Genomic DNA, 23315 nt, shown 5'->3' with positions numbered 1-23315 from the left:
CATTAGCCTTTTTTTTTTCTATTTCATTGCCGTACATACCGTATTTTCACCGGCGCTTCCGGGTATGTAATCTGCGGGACTGGGCGTTCCTAATTGATTGACATCCTTTCGACCGGCGCATACAGCGCTTCACGAGTTGCTGAAATAAGCCGGACTGCGAGTCGGCTCTATTCGCGCCTGTGCACCGACGTTCGGCTTCTTTCGGCAACTCGTGACGCGCTGTATGCGCCAGTCGGAAGGATGTCAATCAATTAGGAACACCTAGTCCCGCAGATTACATACCCGGAAGCGGTGGTGAAAATACGGTATGTACAGCAATGAAATAAAACAAAACAGCCTAATGTCATTCTGACAACTCGGCTGAATGTAATGTTAAAAATTATTTTTTGGGTGAACCCCCGCTTTAAATAAATCACTTATGATCACATATAATACATGGAAAGCAAGTGCTAAAAATACATATTGAGAAACAATGAAAGTACAAGTGTCTTTTAGACAGTCCATAAAATCTTCAGTGAAGTATCTCCAATTAGCCAATGACGTGCAATAAAATTCCTCCACCACTTGACAATAGATTCAAACCACCCAATGTGCTCGAATAGAGAAACCTGCTCACCAGATAGCCATGACCTCTTTAATTAAAAAGAAGGTCTGGAAGTGCTTGGTTAAAAAATCCTATGGCTTGTTTAGATAGAGATGAATCTGGAAACTTGTTTAGCTCCATCCTCCTCTCCACCATGGGATCCTACTGGGAATGAAAGAAAGGAAGGGAACCAAATTGCGTAATACTGCTTTATTAAAAGATGGTAAAACAAACTTAAACTTAAAATGCCTGCTTACATGTACTAGTGCCTTTTCCCGACACTAGGGATGGCTCGCATAGGATGCTTAGAGATGATTTCCGGTCACGGTGAACCCCCGCTTTAACACAATCACTGGCCTATTTACACAGTGGGTTTAATATTTAGCGCCCCCATCACCTTTTCTTTTTCATTTAGTAGATTTCTACGCTATCTGGGGAGCAGCTTTTTAGTTATTTATTACATATTTGGTGCAAGGTTTTGCATTTTCAACTTTGCCATGAGGTGCCATGTTGAACTTCCAGCATTGCATTCGTAGAGGAATTGCAACGCATGTATGTGAACAACCGTCATTGAAAACAATGGGCCAGATTCTCAGTGGAGATACGACGGCGTATCTTCAGATACGCCGTCGTATCTCTGCGTCTGGCCGGTCGTATCTATACGCCTGATTCTTAGAATCAGTTACGCATAGATATCTATTAGATCCGACAGGCGTAAGTCTCTTACGCCGTCGGATCGTAACTGTATATTTACGCTGGCCGCTAGGGGCGTGTACGCTGATTTACGCGTTGAAATATGAAAATCAGCTAGATACGCGAATTCACGTACGTACGCCCGGCCGACGCAGTAAAGTTACGCCGTTTACGTTAGGCTTTTCCCGGCGTATAGTTACCCCTGCTATATGGTGGCGTAAGTGCGGGGTACCAATGTTAAGTATGGCCGTCGTTCCCGCGACGAAATTTGAAAATTTACGTTTGCGTAACTCGTCCGTGAATTGGGGTTGAACGTAATTTACGTTCACGTCAAAACCAATACATCCTTGCGGCGTATTAGGAGCAATGCACACTGGTAGATTTCCACGGACTGCGCATGCGCCGTTCGTGAAAAACGTCAATCACGTCGGGTCACAGAACATTTACATAAAACACGCCCCCCTGTTCCAAATTTGAATTAGACGGACTTACGCCGGCCGATTTGCGCTACGCCGCCGCAACTTGCGGAGCAAGTGCTTTGAGAATACAGCACTTGCCCGTCTAAGTTGCGGAGGCATAAAGTAAATCGGATACGTTACGCCGCCGCAAAGATACGCCGCTGGACGAGAATCTGGCCCAATGACTTTATGGATGACATGCGAATTTAGAATGTTTTTGACGCATCACATTCGTTATGAACTCGCATCAGTGTGAACCGGGCCTTATACAAGTTGTACACTCACTACTTTACATTGTAGCAAAGTGCAATTTCTTCAGTGTTGTCACATGAAAATATAGAATAAAATATTTACAAAAATGTGAGGGGTGTACTCACTTTTGTGAGATACTGTATATTGTTTTAATGCTCCAATAACAGATGTGGTATTTAAAACTCTAATAACAGAAAACGGATATTAAAACAATCCAATCCAATTAATGAGTATTAAAGTAATTCAACGAATGAAAAATACAAAAACACACTTTATGACACATGCTACATTTTAGCACATATCCTACCAAAATATATATTTTACATATGAACCTTCTAAGAACAATGCAATTAACAACCTATTATGCATATTTTGTCATGGAAATTGCACTGAAATTATCACAAATTACTGTAGGTGTGTACAGATCTGTTCTCACAAACGTCAATGGTTGTCAGGGTTACAAGAAAAAGTGATGTCACTGTGTTCCTAATGATGGGTGCACTGACATGATAGTCTTTGCAATGATCACTTACTAAGACATATACAGTATAATATATATATATATATTACACATACAGTATCACACAAAAGTGAGTACACCCCTCACATTTTTGTAAATATTTTATTATATCTTTTCATGTGACAACACTGAAGAAAAGACACTTTGCTACAATGTAAATTAGTGAGTGTACAGCTTGTATAACAGTGTAAATTTGCTGTCCCCTCAAAATAACTCAACACACAGCAATTAATGTCTAAACCGCTGGAAACAAAAGTAAGTAAACCCCTAAATGAAAATGCCCAAATTTGGCCCAATTAGCCATTTTCCTTCCCGGGGTCATGTGACCCGTTAGTGTTACAAGGTCTCAGGTGTGAATGGGGAGCCGGTATGTTTAATTTGGTGTTATCGTTCTCACTCTTTCATACTGATCACTGGAAGTTCAGCATGTCACCTTATGGCAAAGAACTCTCTGAGGATCTGAAAAAAATCTTTGTTGCAGGAACATGGGGAAACGCAGTTCCGGCACCTCCAGCAATGAATGTATGTAATGGCAAGGAGTGCTGGAGGGTCCATTAATGCTTGCTGCTGGGGGATCTATTTTCATTGGTGGGGATATATTTTGTGTGGAGGTCTCTTGTTGCTGGGTAGATCTATTGTTGCTAGTGGGGGGTCCTATGTTTCTAGGAGGGAGCAATTGTGGCTGGGTGGGATCTACTGTTGAGGGAGAGGTCTATTGTTGCAGCCTCCTGGAGTGTCTATTGATGAAGTCTGCTGGGACAGTTGTTGTTGCTAACGGGTGTCTATTGTTGTTGGGGTGGTATTTTGTTGTGTGGGGGCTCTATTTTTGCTGGGGTGAGGTTTATCGTTGCTGGGGGGTCTACTGTTGCTAGGGAAAGGATCTATTGTTGCTGAATGCAGGGGATCTATTTTACTGTCTTTCTTTGTTGTTATCATTAACAAATTCTGTGCAAATCACTTAGTAGCAAAAATAATACTTTATTCTGTATTCTCTAAAATGGGCGGTACTGTAAGGTCGGTAAGAGGTGCAGCCAAGGAACAGTGCTCTGGGGCGGGTAGGGAGTAGAAACGAAGGGTGACGTTTGGAGTTCCTGCACCTATTCTCCGAGAAAAAAAGCCCTGACCAAGGCTATAGGAAGATTGCCAAGACCCTGAAACTGAGCTGCAGAACGGTGGCCAAGACCATACAGCGGTTTAACAGGACAGGTTCCACTCAGAACAGGCCTCGCCATGGTCAACCAAAGAAGTTGCGTGCACATGCTCAGCGTCATATGCAGAGGTTGTCTTTGGGAAATAGACATATGAGTGCTGCCAGCATTGCTGCAGAGGTTTAAGGGTGGGGGGGTCAGTCTGTCAGTGCTCAGACCATATGCCACACACTGTATCAAACTGGTCTGCATGGCTTTCATCCCAGAAGGAAGCCTCTTCTAAAGATGATGCACAGGAAAGCCCACAAACAGTTTTCTGAAGACAAGCAGACTAAGGACATGGATTACTGGATCCATGTCCTGTGGGCTGATGAGACCAAGACATTTTTATTTTTATTTTCAGATGGTGTCATGCATGTGGCGGGAACCAGGTGAGGAGTACAAAGACAAGTGTGTCTTGCCCACAGTCAAGCATGGTAGGAGTGTCATGGTCTGGGGCTGCATGAGTGCTTCCGGCACTGGGAAGGTACAGTTCATTGAGGGAACCATGATTGCCAACATGTACTGTGACATACTGAAGCAGAGCATGATCTCCTCCCTTCGGAGACTGGGCCACAGGGCAGTATTATAACATAAGGACCCCAATCACACCTCCAAGACGACCACTACTGGTGATGGACTGGCTAAGCATGTTTCCAGACCTAAACCCTATTGAGCATCTGTGGGGCATCCTCAAATAAAAGGTGTAGGAGCGCATGGTCTCTAACATTCACCAGTTCAGTGATGTCATCATGGAGGAATGGAAGAGGACTCCAGTGGCAACCTGTGAAGCTCTGATGAACTCCACGCCCAAGAGGATTAAGGCAGTGCTGGAAAATAATGGTGGCCACACAAAATATTGACAATCTGGGCCCAATTTGGACATTTTCACTTAGGGGTGAACTCACTTTTGTTGCCAGTGCTTTAGATATTAATGGCTGTGTGTTGAGTTATTTTGAGGGGACAGCAAATTTACACTGTTATACAAGATGTACACTCACAGCAAAGTGTAATTTCTTCAGTGTTGTCACATGAAAAGATATAATAAAATATTTTCAAAAATGTAAGGGGGGTACTCACTTTTGTGAGATACTGTATATATAAATACACACATACTCGTTACATGTGTCTAGAAGGAAGACGCTGAGGACAGGCTGACTGCAGGATCTGTCTTTTGCATGACTGGGTGACTGAAAATTAAGCTTATAAATCTGAATACTATATATCAACAACCATCCAGTGTATAAGGCTGACAACTGCGGCTAAATGATGTTTGTGTAGGTATTGAACCTGTGAGGTGAAAAACTTGGTGATTTATATGACTAAAGATAGAGGGGAACAGGAAGACATCTGCAGAGCTGGCTTATCTTAAAGTGGAGGTTCACCCGGAAATGAAAATTTTTAACCTTAGATTGATGCTCATTTTGTCTAGGGGAATCGGGTAGTTTTTTTTAAAATCGAAGCAGTACTTACCGTTTTAGAGATGCATCTTCTCCGCCGCTTCCGGGTATGGGCTGCGCGACTGGGCGTTCCTACTTGATTGACAGGCTTCCGACGGTCGCATCTATCGCGTCACGATTTTCCGAAAGTAGCCGAACGTCGGTGCGCAGGCGCCGTATAGAGCCGCACCGACGTTCGGCTTCTTTCGGCTACTCGTGACGCGATAGATGCGACCGTCGGAAGCCTGTTAGAAGCCTGTCAATCAAGTAGGAACGCCCAGTCCCAAAGACTATACCCGGAAGCGGCGGAGAAGATGCATCTCTAAAACGGTAAGTACGGCTTCGATTTTAAAAAAACTACCCGATTCCCCTAGACAAAATGAGCATCAATCTAAGGTTAAAAAAATTTTTTCGGGTGAACTCCCGCTTTAAGGACATAAATGGTGCTTGCCTGAAACAATGTAGCTTCAGCTGAAATGGGCAACAATCATCTAATGTCTATGGGCAAATTTACTATGCTGTTTGCACAGTTTCCAGCACTTTGTATAAAATACGTTTATAATCAATTTATAATCTACTGGACATGATTATGCTTGCACAATTTCATAAAAACCAAGGGTCTACTAACTTTGTAAACAAGGGGTCAGTTCATAATTTAGGTGGGCCAGATTGTGCCCAGCAGGAGTAAAAAATGTCCCAGCAACAGTGAAAGTAAACAATATCTCAGGCTTTTATGGTCAGTGGGAGTAAAAAAAGTTAGAGCCTATAGTAGGAGCAGAAACAATGCCCAATCTGGTATCAAAGGGATTAATAGTGCCCCCACCATTGGCATTAGTGGGAGGATTAGTGCCTCAAATCAGTGGGAGAAATAGTCTTCCAAAGGCAGGAAATAGTTAAGAAAATCTGGCCCTTGAGCCGCAGCTTTTGAGACTATTGATATAAGCAAAGTACAGTCATGTACACCAGTCAATGAAGTTTTTTTTTTTTTTTTTAATTAAAAGGTGGGAACAGGCATATAGTGCATGCCTTTGGACATCTTTATAGTGATGGTATTAAAATAAAAAATATGCTATACTTACCTGCCCTGAATGGTCCCTTACCTCCACTTCTAGAGTCCCCCACTGATGCTGTCTGCTCCTCCTTTGCTGCAGGTTCCCTCTTAGCAAGCCATGTGCTGAGGAGGCACCCATGCGGGCGCGTTCCCAAGCAGGGCTGTGCGCATCCATAGACACACACACAAACACAGCCAGGCCAAACCCTCCACTCCCTCTTTACTTCTAACTACCAGCTCTGGTTACCGTACCCATGCTATGTTTTGACTACGTTAGCACTGTGTGTACCATTTTATTAAAGAGTGTGATTTTTACTTCACTTCTGTCTCAGTCTGATTCATGGTTCCTGACACCCATGTGGTGGGATGACTATTGCACAACATAACTAAACCAGAACTTGCAGCAGACTTGCAAAAACGTTGGTCTGGAGTCATGCAATGGGGACTTGCTGCAATTGTAAATACAAACTTGTGAAGCCTGACAAGGCTAGCAATAGCTTAGCAAGTCATTTTCAAACGTGCATCACAATTGCTTGCTATCTGGGAAGCAGCCTGCCTCCCCCTCGAAGTTTCAGTATGCCACCATAAGCCATGATGCATATTGCTTCCACAAAGCCAGACCTCTATATGGGCACACAATTTGACATATAATGTTAGGAAACTCTGGTTTTGGTGTTTGTGTATGTGTATCTGTTTGAACCTGATATGCCTGGAAAGTGCACATAAAAACTGTCTGTTAAAGCATACAACACATCGGGTCATTTCGAGATCAATACTATACTCCACAATATATAAAAAGATGACATGGCCTACACAAACTGACAACAGACTAATAAGTTACATAGGGAATGCCCCTGAGGACCATCTCCCTAATCATCAGTTATGTGTCTTTCCTTATAATGTTGGATATTTTCTCGAACATGAAACTAACCAATACAAGCCAATTCCCCAGAGCATAATTCTTCCAACTGTGCAGAATGTTGTGTATGCCATATGTGAATCAATATCTGTTAATGTCTTTTGGTAATGGACCCTCAGTTCCCATTTTTAGTAAAAAAAAAAAAAAGCAACACAGGAAGGCTAAAACAACACATGCCAAGACTTTATTTATTGAAGCGTATTAGGACAGACCATGGAATGAAAAGAGAATAGACTACGAACCACTGTAAATTGACAAAATAATGCACCTGGGAAAATAGAAACATTTCATGGCTAATTAATTGTATTTTAATCTTTGAACAACACATTGTTAAATGGAATTTAAGATGCCGTGAGCCAAAAATATAAGTGCTATCAGTGCTTTCCAATAAATATAACTGCTTTTTTTCCAAACGTCTAAGAACCCCCAATCATGACAGCAGGGCACTAAAATATAATTACTGTATTTATTGGCGTATAACACTCACTTTTTTACCCTGAAAATGGAGGGTTAACTGTGCCTGCGCGTAATAAGGGGGCTGTGGAAAGTTTTTTTCCTAAAACTTCCCTCTTAAAGTTAGGGTGCGTTTTATACGCCGATAAATACGGTAGCTGTTCTTTAACCTACCTAATTTAATATGCCTAAAATCACAATCATATGCATTTGTTTTACAATAAAAAAAAAATCATATACAATTCAACTCTCATTTAATATGCTATAAGCATTTAATATACCAATGTTTAATGAATACACAATTTGAAATGAAATAGAACTGTCATTATAATCAAACTAAGTCCGGTTTGGGAGGATGCAAGCAAATTCAATCATGCCAGGAATGTCATAACAGCTGGGGTATCCTGCAGGAAAATACTGTTCCAAGATATCTGCTCTATTCCTTCCCCATGACCTCACTGATACTAAACCCAGACAATACAGTAACGGAGAGTGTGTTGGCTTATATATTTACTTCTATGTCGAAGCAAAGTACATAATTGCAAAATTAAAAACAACAACCAAGACATATTTGTAACGTTTGCCGTTTTAACTAAATAAATTGGAGTCAATAGGGAAGGTGAAATTAAAGTGGATGTAAACCCGATTCATTAAATTTGAGCTGGGCTCATATATGTGCAGTGTTTTCTTATCTCTCTCCAAAGCACTATGCCCCATATCTTTCTCCTGCTCTGTTCTTCTGTTATCAGCCTGATAACTCGTGACAAGTTATTCATCACAGGAGATAAAAGCAGCCTGAGTTTTGTGTTGGGGAGGATGCTATAAATAGATTAGCAGACTTCTGAACTATTCAATGAACAGCTCTAAGGCCCCATACACACGATAGAATCCATCCGCTGAAAAATCCCAGCAAATGGGTTTCAGCGGATAGATCCTATGGTGTGTACACTCCAGCGGATCTGTTTTCCGCGGATATTTCTCCCCTGGGATGGATTCCAGCAGATCGAATATTTGCTGACATGCCAAACAAATCTATCTGCTGGAATCCATCCCAACGGATGGATCCGCTGGTCTGTATAGACTCACCGGATCCATCCGTCCGAAGGGATCCCCCGCATGCGTCGTAATGATTCGACGCATGCGTGGAATTCCTTATATGACAGCGTCGCGCACGTCGCCGCATCATAATCGCGGCGACGGCGCGACACGTCATCGCCAGATGATTTCGGCGCGGATTTCAATGCGATGGTGAGTACACTCCATCGCATAGAAATCCGCGGAAATCCTCGAGATGATTTATCCGTGGAAACGGTCCGCTGGACCGTATCCGCGGATAAATCCTCCCGTGTGTATGGGGCCTAAGAGTCTCTACCTATGTGGAGTGGAGGTGTGTGCCTTTCCTCCAATCAGCCGTCTTGGCTGATGCCCAGACTTCACTGCAGTGCTCAACAGGAAGAGAAAAGCTCCTAACATGATCTGAACATTCTAAAGAATATATAAAGCTGAAGACAGTAGATATACAGTACATGTAAAACTAATGTAGGGAGATTTGTTTCATATCTGTGTGTCATCTGAGGCTGCTTCACTGGGTATATGTAAGGGTTTACATCCACTTTAAAGTGCTGTTGATGATTTCTAAATGTTTCTGGACCGCCCCCATGTACATTTACTGCGGCAGGTTGACCCGGCTGCGCTAAATCACGTACCTGTACGTGAATTAGTGCACACGGTTTTGGGGAAACATGCATGCCACTGGGGCACCGCTCCTTCTGTAAATGGACACAGCGGGAGGCTATCAGCACGTCCAGTGGCTGCGATGGCTGCCACGACCCACCGATCGTTCACAGGAGAGGTGGATCAGCCATCTGCCTGTGTAAACAAGGCAAATGGTGGATCTGTCAGGAATGGAAAAAGAGTTCTTGTGATCTGCTAAGCTGAATCATAGATCTCTCTTTTCCTTCAGTGTGATACTGCCTCTCACAGTTAGTAAGCACCTCCCTCCTTTGATCGCCCCTAGCGTTAACCCCTTCTCTGCCAGTGCAATTTATACAGTAATCAGTGCATTTTTATAGCACTGATCTTTGTATTAGTGTCTGGTCCCCAAAAAGTGTCACTTAATTTCGCAAACCCGCTAAAATTCACAGATTGCCGCGATTACCAGTAAAACAATAAATAAATACAAGTCCCTAAATCCATCCCATAGTTTGTAGACGCTCTAACTTTTGGGATTTTTTTTTACCAAAAGAATGTAGAAGAATACATTGGCCTAAATTGATAAAAAAATTATTTTTTTTATTAATTTTTTGGGGATATGTATTATAGCAGAAAATAAAAAATATAATTTTTTTTTGCATAATTACAATGGTCTATCTTGGACCAATTTTAAGTATGTTTGTGCCATACCTAGCTAATTCCAGTGAAAGCTAAAAATGACTGTATTAGGCACAGATAATACAGTGAATGCTGCTAGCTTCTGGGTCCTGTGCCGAGTGGCTACCCTGCTGGGAATGAACACAGTAGGTTGCTTACTTGACACAAGCCCCATTTAGAGCACAATGAATGCAAAGTGTTCACTGATTGGATGAGGTGGAGAGGCCAAGTGGTGAAGTCACGATCTCCACCTTTTTAAGTCTATCTGCGTCTTGATTTGTGCATCTGACCTGTACTGATGTATACTTCAGTATGCACATGGAGATCCATGCAGGTCTGTGCAGCTGGCAGCCAGTCATTAATTTGAACAGGCTACCTGCATGGGTCAGCATGGAACACCTGTGCATCCATCCTTTGCAGGGGTACAGTGTGATACATCCATATGAATGAGCTCTAAATCAGTAATTTTGTTGCAAACGCAGGTTTAGCAAACAGTGCACACATTCCCAATAACTACACTGAACAGCAAATGCTCCAGTCAAGGCCATGATGGATACCACAACCAGATTAGGTGGACTTAAAGTGGTTGTAAAGTCAAATATATTATATTCTGTTATCCTTTCTGTTTCAGGAACATATAGTCAGGAGCATCTAGCGTTCCTGCTCCTCATTTCAGCATTCTGGTTTTGGCTGTGGCATTCTCCACCTCGAAGGTGATTAATTGTGGCCAGTCTCTGGGTGGAGGCCAAACTTGATATAAGCCAGCCAAGCCTGCAGTCTCGTGCTTGTGATATAGCGTGTGTAATATGTGCAAGCTCTCTGTCTGTTTGTCCTGCTCTGCTGTTTTGATTACCCTATTTATGACCTCAGATCGGATATTCACTATTCTCTGAACTTTGCCTGCCTTTTGACTATTGATTGACCCTGACTATTCTGAACCTTGTCTGCCAACCGCAAGTACCTGTTTGCTTTGCTTAGTATGTGCATGCCCTGGTGTGGCATTGAGTACCAGTAAGCCTGCTTGTCTTATGGGAAAGGGGAGTGCTAGAGGTGAAGAACACAGACGCTAGCTGTAGCGTATGTTAGGGGTAAGCACATTAAATACAGTGTGTGTTTTTTTTTTTTTATAAAGCTAAATACCTCCTTTGCCCAGCTCTGCTGTGTGGTTACGTGGCCTCCCTCTGCTCTCCTTCTCAATTTAAGGAATGCAGTGGGAGGGGCTGAGATTTTCTTCTGATGTATGCAAGCTAGCAGAGGGAGGACATGTGATCACACAGCAGCCCTGGGCAAAGAAGGCATTTAACTTTTAAAATTTAAACACTGCACTTAATATGTTTGTGAAACAGAGAGGATAAAAGTAAAGGATATAATAGACATTACGTTACACTTTAACAAAGGGGAGGAGCAACTGCAGAATTTTACTCAAACAAGGCAGCAGGAGAGGGGCGGGGCAGGGAGGAGATCGGCTTCACAGTTCACACACACAGACTATGGAAATGACAGAGAGAGAGGGAGGGGGAGACAGGGAGATGCAGAGATACTGAGGAGAGAGCTGGATGCCAGAGGGACGTAATCTGATCATGCTACCAGAGATCAGTAGCCATGATAAGCATGGTCATTATTATTATTATTATTATTATACAGGATTTGTATAGCACCAACAGTTTGTGCAGCACTTTACAATATATAGGGACACAATACAACAGCAATACAATGCAATACACACGGAAGAACACCGGAACAGAGAAAGAGAGTTAGCGCTCCAGGTGGATATGTTATAACTAGGGTTGTCCCGATACCGATACTAGTATCGGTATCGGGACCGATTCCGAGTTTTTTCGGCGGTACTCAGACGCAGATACCCCGCCCTGATACACAAATAGAATACTTGCCACCCCCCCGTCCCCTCCCGCCGCCGCCGACTGCCGCCACCGAAGCCGCAATCCGCCGCCGCGATACGCCGCATCCCGGCTACCGCCGACTGTGTAATACGGGCGGGAACATTACAGCTTTGAATAGCTGTAATGATTTGTGCCGCGCATAGACACTCCCCCTTGCTTGGGTGAACTGTCCAATCCCGAGCAAGGGGTAGTGTCTATACGCAGCGCCGGGCCAATCATTACAGCTATTCAAAGCTGCCTGTAATGTTCCCGCCCGTATTACACAGTCGGCGGCAGCGGGGATGCGGCGAGATACAGGTAAGGGAAACAGGACATGGCTGCATATGGGGAGACATTGCTGGATATGCGGGGACATTGCTGCATATGGGGAGACATTGCTGGATATGCGGGGACATTGCTGCATATGGGGGGACATTGCTGGATATGGGGGACATTTCTGCATATGGGGAGACATTGCTGCATATTGGGAGACATTGCTGCATATTGGGAGACATGGCTGCATATGGGGGGACATTGCTGCATATTGGGAGACATGGCTGCATATGGGGGGACATTGCTGCATATTGGGAGACATTTCTGCATATGGGGGACATTGCTGCATATGGGGGGACATTGCTGCATATTGGGAGACATTGCTGCATATGCGGGGACATTGCTGCATATGGGGGACATTGCTGCATATGGGGGACATTGCTGGATATGGGGGACATTTCTGCATATGGGGAGACATTGCTGGATATGGGGGACATACTCAGTCCTAAAAAAGTGGTATCGGGACAACCCTAGTTATAACAATCAATGTCCTCTCAGAAAATCCCAGGTGCCGTCAATGCACAAGGCAAAAATAGAGAAAATATATGGATAGCCTCACTCCAAAAAAAACTTGATGGTTGCCTTTATTATAAAAATTGTAAAAACACTACAAATCACAGCAAAATAGGGGATAAATGTAGCCGACACGTTTCGCACTATTGGCTAGTGCTTAATCATAGAACACCGGAACAGGCAGGATCAGTCAGGTATTGCAGAACATAGAAAGGGAAATTGGCATGGCAAAAGCACTGTGATATATCTCGTGCCTTAAAGGGACAGAGCATTTTTTTTTTTTAAGGGTTACAACCACTTTAAAAAGGCAATAGATGGATTAAAATTCATACAGTTCAGTAGGTACAATTTTCAAATAGATTTAGTTGGAGCTTACACCGGGCTGGGTAGTCTCTCCTTCATCTTTTATTGACAGTGCTGTTGTACCTGAGCAACCAATCACTAGCACCATCACATGGAATAGTAGTGTTTCACACACTCCCCCATAAAGCCTGGCAAGTGGTAGTTTATGTCTGTGCATATACCAGTTTTTTTTAGATCTCTATTATTAATTCCTCACCTTGAACTTAGTAATGTGGATAACATATCATTAATCATTAATAAAATGCTTCCATAAGCCAATGCATATAAACATCCAGACTATATTATAGACATTATACTGCCAAGATAACTTTGACAACAAAAAAAAAACTGCTTAAATGTATCCTACTTTTTCATCATCCTCTGTGAATGGGGTTCCTCCTGGGGTTTTGTTAATTGCCTGGGCAACACCGATGATCTCCCCGTCACTGCTGCGTATTGGCATACACAGCAAAGATTTTGTCTTATACCCAGTAAGCTTGTCTATTTCATCACTGAATCGTCTGTCCTACAAAAGACAAAAATATTAATGAACACAACATAGATTTAAGCAGTTTTCTGTTTCAAACAACTATGGTCTCATGTACACAGACACTGTTTAATTAATCGCATTAACTTCAATGGAGTACTGTAAATGAAGGTTCAGAGGCTGCGTATGATATGCTCTGTGTTGTGTTTCTTTGGACGCAGCAGGACCTAACAATAATGTTTGGATTCCAGTCAGGCCTCGTACACACAATAGGTTAAACAGAGGACAACGGTCTGATGGACCGTTTTCATCGGTCAAAACCGATCGTGTGTGGGCCCTATAGGTTATTTAACCATCAGTTAAAAAAAAGCCAACTTGCTTTAAATTTAACCGATGGATTCCTAACCGATGGGAAAAAAACGCATGCTCAGAATCAAGTCGACGCATGCTTGGAAGCATTGAACTTCATTTTTTTCAGCATGTCGTTGTGTTTTACGTCACTGCGTTCTGACACGATCGTTTTTTTAACCGATGATGTGTAGGCGCGACAGACCATCAGTCAGCTTCATCGGTTAACCATCAGACCGTTCTCATCGGATGGACCGATCGCGTGTACACGGCTTTACAGTGTGTCAAACTCAGTCTCTTCTCCCCAAATGTGAGTTTTGCATTCAAAAACATACATTTAAGTAGTGTTGCGTACAAATGTAAAAGGCTATACCAGACAGAATACTTTTTCTAGTTTTAGATTGAAAGGAAAGATCGCAATTAATAATTTCAAATAATTTTTATAATTTGTTGCTGTTAAGGAGATTCACTCAATTTCTATCCTTTTCACTATTGCTGCTAGGACAGAAAGTGAGGCGAAATGCACAATATAGAGGAGCATGGAGAAAATCTCTAAATGGACGAAGCTTTCAAAGGTGCAATTTTCCCTAATTGTAAGGAAATTTCCCCTCCCTTCTTTGTGTCTCAGGGGCAAAAAGTGAGGAAAAAATTCCCTATTTGGGACACCGACATCAATCAATACCTGAAATAGATTCTGATACTCCCAAAAATAGGATAAAACTTTGTCCCATCATGCAATACAGATTTCGTTCATAACCACATGATAGATATAAAACTATATAAAACTATAACAGACTATATCCAGATCCGAACAATCTACTGTACAAAGAGAAATATGTAGGTTGCCCTTGCTGACCTTCTAAAAAAAGATTTTTGCCTAGATGTCTCAGACTTAGAAAAAGCTTGTACATGATGAAAGTCAGTATAAAGTTAGAACTTGCATACTTGTTCAAAGTCAGTAACTCAGATATTACTAAAGTCCCTGGATCAGCATGCCACCCTTGGATTCGTTATTTCCATACGTAGAGGTCAGCAATTTTTTTTAGTGCAGGTTTTCTTTAAGCTGGCTGTACACCAATAAATTGTAGTAACACAAAGTAATATGTGATGCACGTTTTGCCCTGCAAATTAGAGTCGTTAGCAATGGCCCCCAACACACAAATAGAGTAGCTTTCAACATTTTGCTCCATTTCATGATGCTTATACTCACTATGAGATTCTTTTTTTGTATTCTGCAAAAAACCTGGTTGATCCTGCTGTCCGCTATCTCCCCCTTCTGTCCAAGTCCCCAATTTAGCTAGGGATTTTGCAGAACAGTGTTGGCAGCTCTACACATGCTCAGTTTTCAGCGAGTCCCTATGCTGAGCATTTCCTTCCAATCACATCTGAACTATGGAGTCACACATGTGGGTGCATACACAGTGGTAAATGACAGCCCACTCCCTCCCTCCTCCTCTATGCTCACTAAACAGCTAAAAACAATGGGGGTGGGATATTACATGTAGATTAATAAAGGTTTCACCTCCATCTTATTTTAAGACACTGGCTGGAGGGGTGTGATGCAGCCTGTGACTGGCAAAAATCCACCAGCACCATATTATTGCCAACAAATTTTTTATTTCAAATATATATTTGAAAGACAATTTAAAATAGTTTATTGATACTAATTATTTACTTTAACTCAGTTTTTGTGAACACGTGACCCGTAGCAGAGGACTAGAAGCTCATCCTACTACTGTTACCCTGCAGACAGGCTGGTAAATGGCTAGGTCATGACAGCTGTACTGTATATCGATTAGTAAAAAAAGTACTTAGATGTTTTTTTTTTAATTAAAATAATTTCAGTGCCATCATCCACATACAGAAAGAGAAGGGATCATGTAAATTAAACAGTGTGTGTTTAGGACCCTAGGTTATTTTTCCACTATCTGTGTGCCATTTGTGAAAGATTTCCCCTCCTGTTCCTGTGACAAATAAAACATTTTTGGACTACATCTCGGATTGTTTTCACAGGTCTTAACCCTTTGACTCTATGCAATACATTGAAAAATATTGGCTTTATATACACTTTTAGATTACATTTTTGCACACAGGAACATTTTGGAATAGGTCTGAATCTGATTCTGAGGTATAAATATGAGATAGAAATGATGGAAATTTAAAAAAAGAGAAAAAAGAGTCTTTGGTTGTTTGCCATCTATATGCCATCAATACAAAAAGACAAGTGTTATGATGGCAGCCAGAAAGAAGTCTGACAGTCCAATCACATCTATCAAAGCATTTTATTTAACTTCAGACAGCTTTTCCACTCAGTGGGTACATAGGCATGCAGAATAATGCCCCGTACACACGATCAGGCTTTTGCCTGGCCAAATCACATCAGAATTCCGACGGAATTCCATCGGAGTAAAATATAACACGTTCTATATCTAAACTCTGATGGAGTTCATCGGAATTTCTGATGAAAAAACTCAGATGGGGCTACACACGATCGAAATATCTGATGGAAAAAGTCAGTCTGACTTTTTCCATCGGAAATTCCGATCGTGTGTACAAGGCATAACTGGCACTCTTTATCCTACATAAGTGAAACTACTTATAATCAGTGCGGCAGCATTTATAAAACAATGCATATCACAATAATTTGGACATAAGATGGAATGATGGCCTGACCCCTCTTATTATGTCTTGTGAAGCTTAAAAAGAAGGCGGTAACAGTCTACATCAACATAGATGTTAAATGTTCATTGGTTAACATTCCTTTTTTGAAGCTATATTACAGTTGTGTTTAACCACATTCAAGCTAATATTTTTTTACAGTTTATGTTTAAGGACAAAAATACACAAGAAGATAATTTCAACACAGTACAATAGACTTGTAAGATTGTCTAAAATCGATAAGAATTATTTTTTCAACCAAATTGCAATACATTAGCTATTAGTCTAGACTAGACTAAAGTAATATGTAACGTTTTATATTGTTAAAAAAATAAGCAAAATGCATACAAGATAAATAGCAATTTATAGAGACAACATGGTATTCATATTTCAAATGTTATAATATACTATTTCATAGAAAGTGAATTGCAGAGGTAAAGAGTAGGGTTGGCACGAATCATTTGGAACTTTTTTTTTATTTTAACCACTTCCAAATCAGGCCTTTTCTGATGTCAAAATCAGTATTTTTTGGTAGTAAATTACTTAGAACACCCAAACATTATATATCGTTAAAAGAAGAGGCACGAGAGAATACAGGGGGCACCTAAAAGAAAAAAATAATGTTTTTAAATGTATTTAAAAGAATATATATATATATATATATATATATATTCTATTACACTGTTGCTTTGCAAAAAAAAAAAAAAATTGATCACTTTTATTACTGTCACAAGGAATGTAAACATCATTTTGACAGCAATACAATAGGCATGCGACAGGTAGTCTTTATGGAGAGATCTGGGGTCTATAGGTCCCCAAATCCCTCCTCTGCCCCTAAAATCCAAGATTAGTGTTTTTGAATGCTTTTGATTTGAAAAAAAGTGATTTCAGGTCATCACTTCCAGGTTATCATAACCGAGAGCCAATCAAAGTCTCTCTGCTTTCTCTTAACAGCATGCACATGAACTTACTGGCATCCGATCAAATGCAGGTACTTACACCGATTGCAATCTAAACTGAGTATAAATGCCATGATGTATTCAATATTACAGAGCTTCATCATTGTGTGTCTTCTATATATGCCTGGACTTCAGCTTTAAAGCGTTTGTAAACTCAAAAAGCCCAATATAAAATGACCACTTTAGGTAGTACAGCATGCAAGCACAACTTACTTGTCCTTAGTCTGCCTGTGAAAGAGCAGCCTATCAGCTGAAATCCTCCTCACTGTGTTAATGACAAAAATCCTGACACCAGCAAATTGTTTTGCTACACCCCCTTACCTTTGATTGATGCCAAGCCACGCTACCTACTGTGTGTACAGGTGGGAGGAGAGTCAGTGATGTCACAGCTCTGCACATTACGCGTTGGGAGAAGCTACATGCTACACGTCACACCGTTGCTCCTGTTTTTGGGACCGGCGGCCATCTTAGTAAGTGAATGTACCCCAAATGGTAGATTTACACTCTGCTATACCTGTAATCTTTGGTGTATGAATTTAATGGATGGATAGAAGTTGATTTTATGATTAAATGACTACACTATATATCCTTTTCTGTGGATCCGGCAGTGGTGCTGCTGCAGCTTAATAGCTGGCGAGTGTGCAAAGGTGGTGGTTTGGATCAACACGTGGTGATAAATTTGGACTGTTGGTTGAATCCTACACACAGACAATTATTGGAGTTATTATTTACCACTAGGAAGAGTCACGTTTGAGAGACTTTCTATTTTTGTCATAAGTATAATATTTACACCATTGTGCGGAATTTCCGGCATGTGCAAATTTTACTGCATCCAATATGATTAAAACAAAGTTTTATTAGACATATATTTCAAAGTGACAGTCCGGATCATTCCAACGTCATTCTAATAACCATTTGTCTTATGTGTGATTGACTAAATAACAATGGGCCAGATTCAGGTACATTTGCGGCGGTCTAACGTATCCCATTTACGTTACACCACCGCAAGTTTTAAGCGCAAGTGCTTGATCCACAAAGCACGTGCCTGTAAACTTGCGGCGGCGTATTGTAAATGCATCCGGTGCAAGCCCGCCTAATTCAAATGGGGCGTGTATCATTTAAATTAGGCGCGTTCCCGCGCCGAACGTACTGCGCATACTCCGTTTTGAAATTTCCCGCCTTGCTTTGCGCGAAATGACGTTGCACCGACGTAATTGTTTGAACGGCGACGTGCGATACGTCCTTTCCTATTCACGGACGACTTACGCAAAAAAAATGTTTTAAATTTGACGCGGGAACAACGGCCATACTTTAACATGGGCAGTCTAAATATAGGCCTAAATATAAGCCATGAAATAGCAGCCGTAACTATCCGCCGGGAAAAGTCGACTAGCGACGACGTAAGAGAATGCGACGAACGCGCGTACCTTCGTGGATCGCCGTAAACAGCTAATTAGCATACCAGACGCGGAAAACGACGCAAACTCCACCCAGCGGGCGCCGAAGTATTGCACCTACGATCCGAAGGCGTACGAAGCCGTACGCCTGTCGGATCGAAGCCTAAAGCCGTCATATCTTGGTTTGAGAATTCAAACTCAGTAGATACACCGGCGTATTTCTACTGTGAATCTGGCCCAATGTTTCTTAGGAGAGAAGCAGTGGCAGCTCTGTTGAAGAACATGACATACAAGTTCAATATTTAAGGATGTGGTATATCTGCTTTACAATGCAGCTAATTTTCTCAACAAATCGTTCTATTTGCTTGTAAGCAGAAGCTGCCAACAAGACAACTGTCCCCATCATCAACATCGTCAATCTTTGCTGAGACATCAACTATTGATCTGCAGAATTGTGGTCTCCAGGTACCTACAAGGTCTTTTGCAACTTACCACAGTATTAAGATAAAATGCTTTCTAAGGCTTCAGTTAATAAAAGTCTATAGCAACTTACAATTCAAAGATTTTATCTGCCTAATCATTAAAAATATTACACAACTCTGATTGAAACTTATTTAAAACATTATCAGGAAATAATTAATAATTAATTTTGAAATGACTATCTGCATATAAAAGTTGTTAGGGCAATGGTGTGGTTCACATACAGTTACTTCTTGCTATCATTGGGTCATTAATCTTCAGTAATGGTTTATGCTCTGACTATCTGTTTACCTCTGGCCAAATGCGGTATTGCACACCCCAGAGGCTTGAATCCTGTTTATCTTGCGAGACAGCGCTTTCAAAGCGAGTCTGGATTTTTAGAATAGTCATTATCTTGAATATCGGTGAATCAAAACGTCTTCCCCAGCCCTGCCACTGAGTGCTCTGGAATTTAAATAGCGAATGTGATCTCTATTATCTGCCTCTTGTAAGAGGCGTGTGCATGCAGTGAGGGGATCTGTCCAAGCACCGTGTTTATTTGGATCACTTTAGGAACTTTTGGCACAGTTGAATTATCCATATTTCACAATTTTTGGGTGTTCACTCAGTTAATCCCCTTTCAAAGAGGTCTCTTTTTGGAATAATTTATGGACACATTTTTTGTTTGGAAAGACTCTTTTTTATAAAAAAAATTTCACAGTGTTTGATTTTATCATTGATTTACACGTCAATGTTCAATGTTTTTGGATAAGTTTATTGTCTTAAATAAATTCACAATTATATAAAGTCATTCAGAGTTTGGCACTAATTTGTGCGCCTTATTTTTATTACTGGTTAATAGAACTTTATAAGAACACAAGAGCAGCTATTTGCAAATCTATAGTGCTGAGATCCTGTGAGTTCTTACATCCGTCAATAAATCAAAGAGTTTAAAATGATGGCCACTTCTCAGCATTTTACCACACAGAAATGTGGATGACTGGAACCAAGAAGGACCACAAACCCATCTGACATTTGAGAGTACAGACTTTTAGATTATGATCAGAAGACAGTCCTGAATATCAGTGTAATAGTCTTGAAAATTAGAATGTGAAATGAAAACACTATAAATGTCTTTGAATCCTGATGGTGCATTGAAATACATGGCAGAGTATTGGAAACGATATATTTGACATGCTCATCTATGGGCCTAGACTACCATTGGTAGGCTTGCAGAATAATGTTTTTTTTTTTTTTAAAGTTAAAAACTTTTCACTCAAAAAGTGGAAAAAATGCTTAATGTGAAAACACAGCAACAAAATGTATCATTAAAAGGTGGGTAGCATATTGTCAAAATATAATCTTAACCTTGGTAGCGGAGTATAAAAATGTAATCCAAATTCCTGAACAGCAAGTTACCATCCCAACAGAACAAATATAATCCTAATCCCTGGTAACTTAGACCCCTTTCAAACTGGGGCGCTTTGCAGGTGCTTTAAGGCTGAAAATAGTGCCTGCAAAGTGCCCTGAAAGAGCCGCTGCCCTCGGGGCTTTCACACTGGAGCGGTGCGCTAGCAGGACATTGGAAAAAGTCCTGCTAGCAGCATCTTTGGAGCAGTGAAGGAGCAGTGTGTTTACCGCTACTCCACTGCTCCTGCCCATTAAAATCAATGGGCACCGCGGCTATACCAACGGCAAAGCGCCTCTGCAGTGTGGTGGTTTTAATCCTTTTTCAAGGGCCGCTAGTGGGGGGGTGAAAGTACCCCACTAGTGGCCTAATAGTGCCGCAAAATTGACGGTAAAGCGGCGCTAAAAGTAGCCCTGTTTTACCACCGAAGCACCCACCACCCGGTGTGTAAGGGGCATAAGTAAAGAAATAAAATAACTAACTAACTAAAAAGAGATTCAGAGGAAACAGACATACTGTAAAATTGAGTGTACTACTTTGGTATTCTTGATAGCACTTCAACAGTAGATAACAGAATGTGGATGTCGATGCTGGATAAAAGATTCATGGTTGTACATTTCAGGAATGCTATCTATAGACAACATAAAGCTGTGTACAATACCTGTTATTTTATCAGCATATGAGTTGTGTCCAAAAAGTTTGGTGTATGGTCCAGTATCTCAAGAGCAACATGGGCCAGGTGCGCACGCATGCACATGGCTATCCAGAGACACATTGAGAAGAGCCACCTTGCGTGGCGTACCTGTGACCATCAGGGTAAACCTGCTGTGGGCAGCCAAACATAGTCAGTGTGAGAGGCAGGGTCAAAGTGCAATTGAGCAACGAGTGAACTTCCAGTTCTGCTACAAATTGGGGAAAACGGCGACAGAGACACATGAAATTTTGTTGCAAGTGTACAGGATGGAAGCCGTGAGCAGAAAATGTGTTTGCAACTGGTTCAAATGCTTTCACGATGGGAAGGAAACGACATGGTTAAGCGAGTGTGACAAATGCTGGCACGAGATTGGTGAACGACTATGATTGATGGCAGAGGAATTGGGCATTAACAAGGACACCCTTTGCACGAAAATGTGGGTAGATCTGTTCCCGGTTTGTGCCGCACAAGCTAAGGTGGACACTTCTGGAAATCTCATTACCGCATGTGACCAGGATACATCCTGTGCCATCACACTGTGCGATCAGCGTGCGCCAATTTTTGGCTCAGTGCGGCGTACTGGTTCTCGATCATCCACCGTACTCCCCGATCAGGCGCCTGTGGACTTTTTTCTGTTTCCCCGTCTGAAGAGCATCATGAAAAGGGGCACATTTGGTGGCAATCCAGGAATGTGTGACAACAGTTCTGCGACCAATTCCTAAAGAGACCTTTGCTGACAGTTTCCAGAAGCTTTTTGAACGTTGCCAAAAGTGTGTTGTGAAGGATGGCGGTTAATTTGAAGGCCAAATAAGGTAATTTGTATTTCTGTTTTATTTGTTTGTTTTCTGATACCATTCACCCAACTTTTTAGACACACCTCATACATATATTTGTATATGTGACACTGCAGATCTTAGAAAACACACTGGCACTCCAACATCAGAAGAGGATGAGTCTGCACAATGCTTTAAAATGCAGTAAAATAAGTTAAATACAAAGTTAACATTTCATTTTTCAGAATTAAAATCTATTAATTTGTTTAACAACTGATATCTTATTTTAACATATATTATTTTATTAACTTTACTAGTGCCTTAATGATATATTCTGGCCTGGTTACTGATGCTCATCAAATAAGTGGAGGCGTTTACATTGTATTCCTACCTTGATAATTATAGTGTACAGGCTCACGACTATTCGGTTGCTAAGACATTTAAAATGCCTTCATTTAAAAAATCTAAATTTGATCATGATTAGATTGGCTGTTCATAATCGGAATAACACAAATTTAGCTGCTAAGTAGGTGCTTTGTAAAAAAAACATGTAGATAGATAGATAAATAGATAGATAGATAGATAGATAGATAGATAGATAGATAGATAGATAGATAGATAGATAGATAGATAGATAGATACCTATACTGTAGATAAATAGATAGATAGATTTTGTAGATAGAGACAGATAATGTAGATAGATACTTTAAAACTCCTACTAAATTGTATTTGAAATAGTTTAACATACTTTTATATAACATACATATATTGAAAATCACTGGAAGTAGCAAAACAGAAATTTCTATTACAAGGTTTAAAATTAAGAACAACGTTTTATTGATCAGTGGCAGTTGGCAACTCTGAGATAAAATCGTAGACATACAGATTGAAAGCTGCTCAGTTATCCGACATAAAAAAGTCTCAAATCATATTAAAGTGTATGCAAAGAAAAAAAAATACGTTTATTTTTTTTTCAGCTTCGGGTGAAGTAAAGAATGGTAAAAGTGATTGTAAAGTCTCGTTTTTTTTCTATAAAAATAATAAACATGGAGCGAGTACAAAAAAGGGCTACAAAGTTAATAAAGGGTCTGGAGGATATTCGTTATGAAGAAAGGTTGCGAGCACTGAACTTACAGTGC

The 23315-nt window shown here is 41.0% G+C and overlaps 1 protein-coding gene across 1 annotated transcript in view; it reads right to left on the bottom strand.

Moving 5' to 3' along the window:
• Positions 1-23315, bottom strand: part of PDE11A (phosphodiesterase 11A) — a 721237-nt gene that overhangs the window by 596583 nt on the left and 101339 nt on the right. Inside the window, exon 2 of the mRNA XM_040357670.1 lies at positions 13361-13519. Coding sequence (XP_040213604.1) covers positions 13361-13519 — 159 coding nt within the window. The remainder of the gene's footprint in view (positions 1-13360; positions 13520-23315) is intronic.

The sequence above is a fragment of the Rana temporaria genome, chromosome 6 (genome assembly GCF_905171775.1).
Source record: "Rana temporaria chromosome 6, aRanTem1.1, whole genome shotgun sequence".
Lineage (NCBI taxonomy): Eukaryota > Metazoa > Chordata > Amphibia > Anura > Ranidae > Rana > Rana temporaria.
The sequence above is the reverse complement of the archived record's forward strand: the minus strand, read 5'-3'. Positions and strand labels throughout refer to the sequence as shown.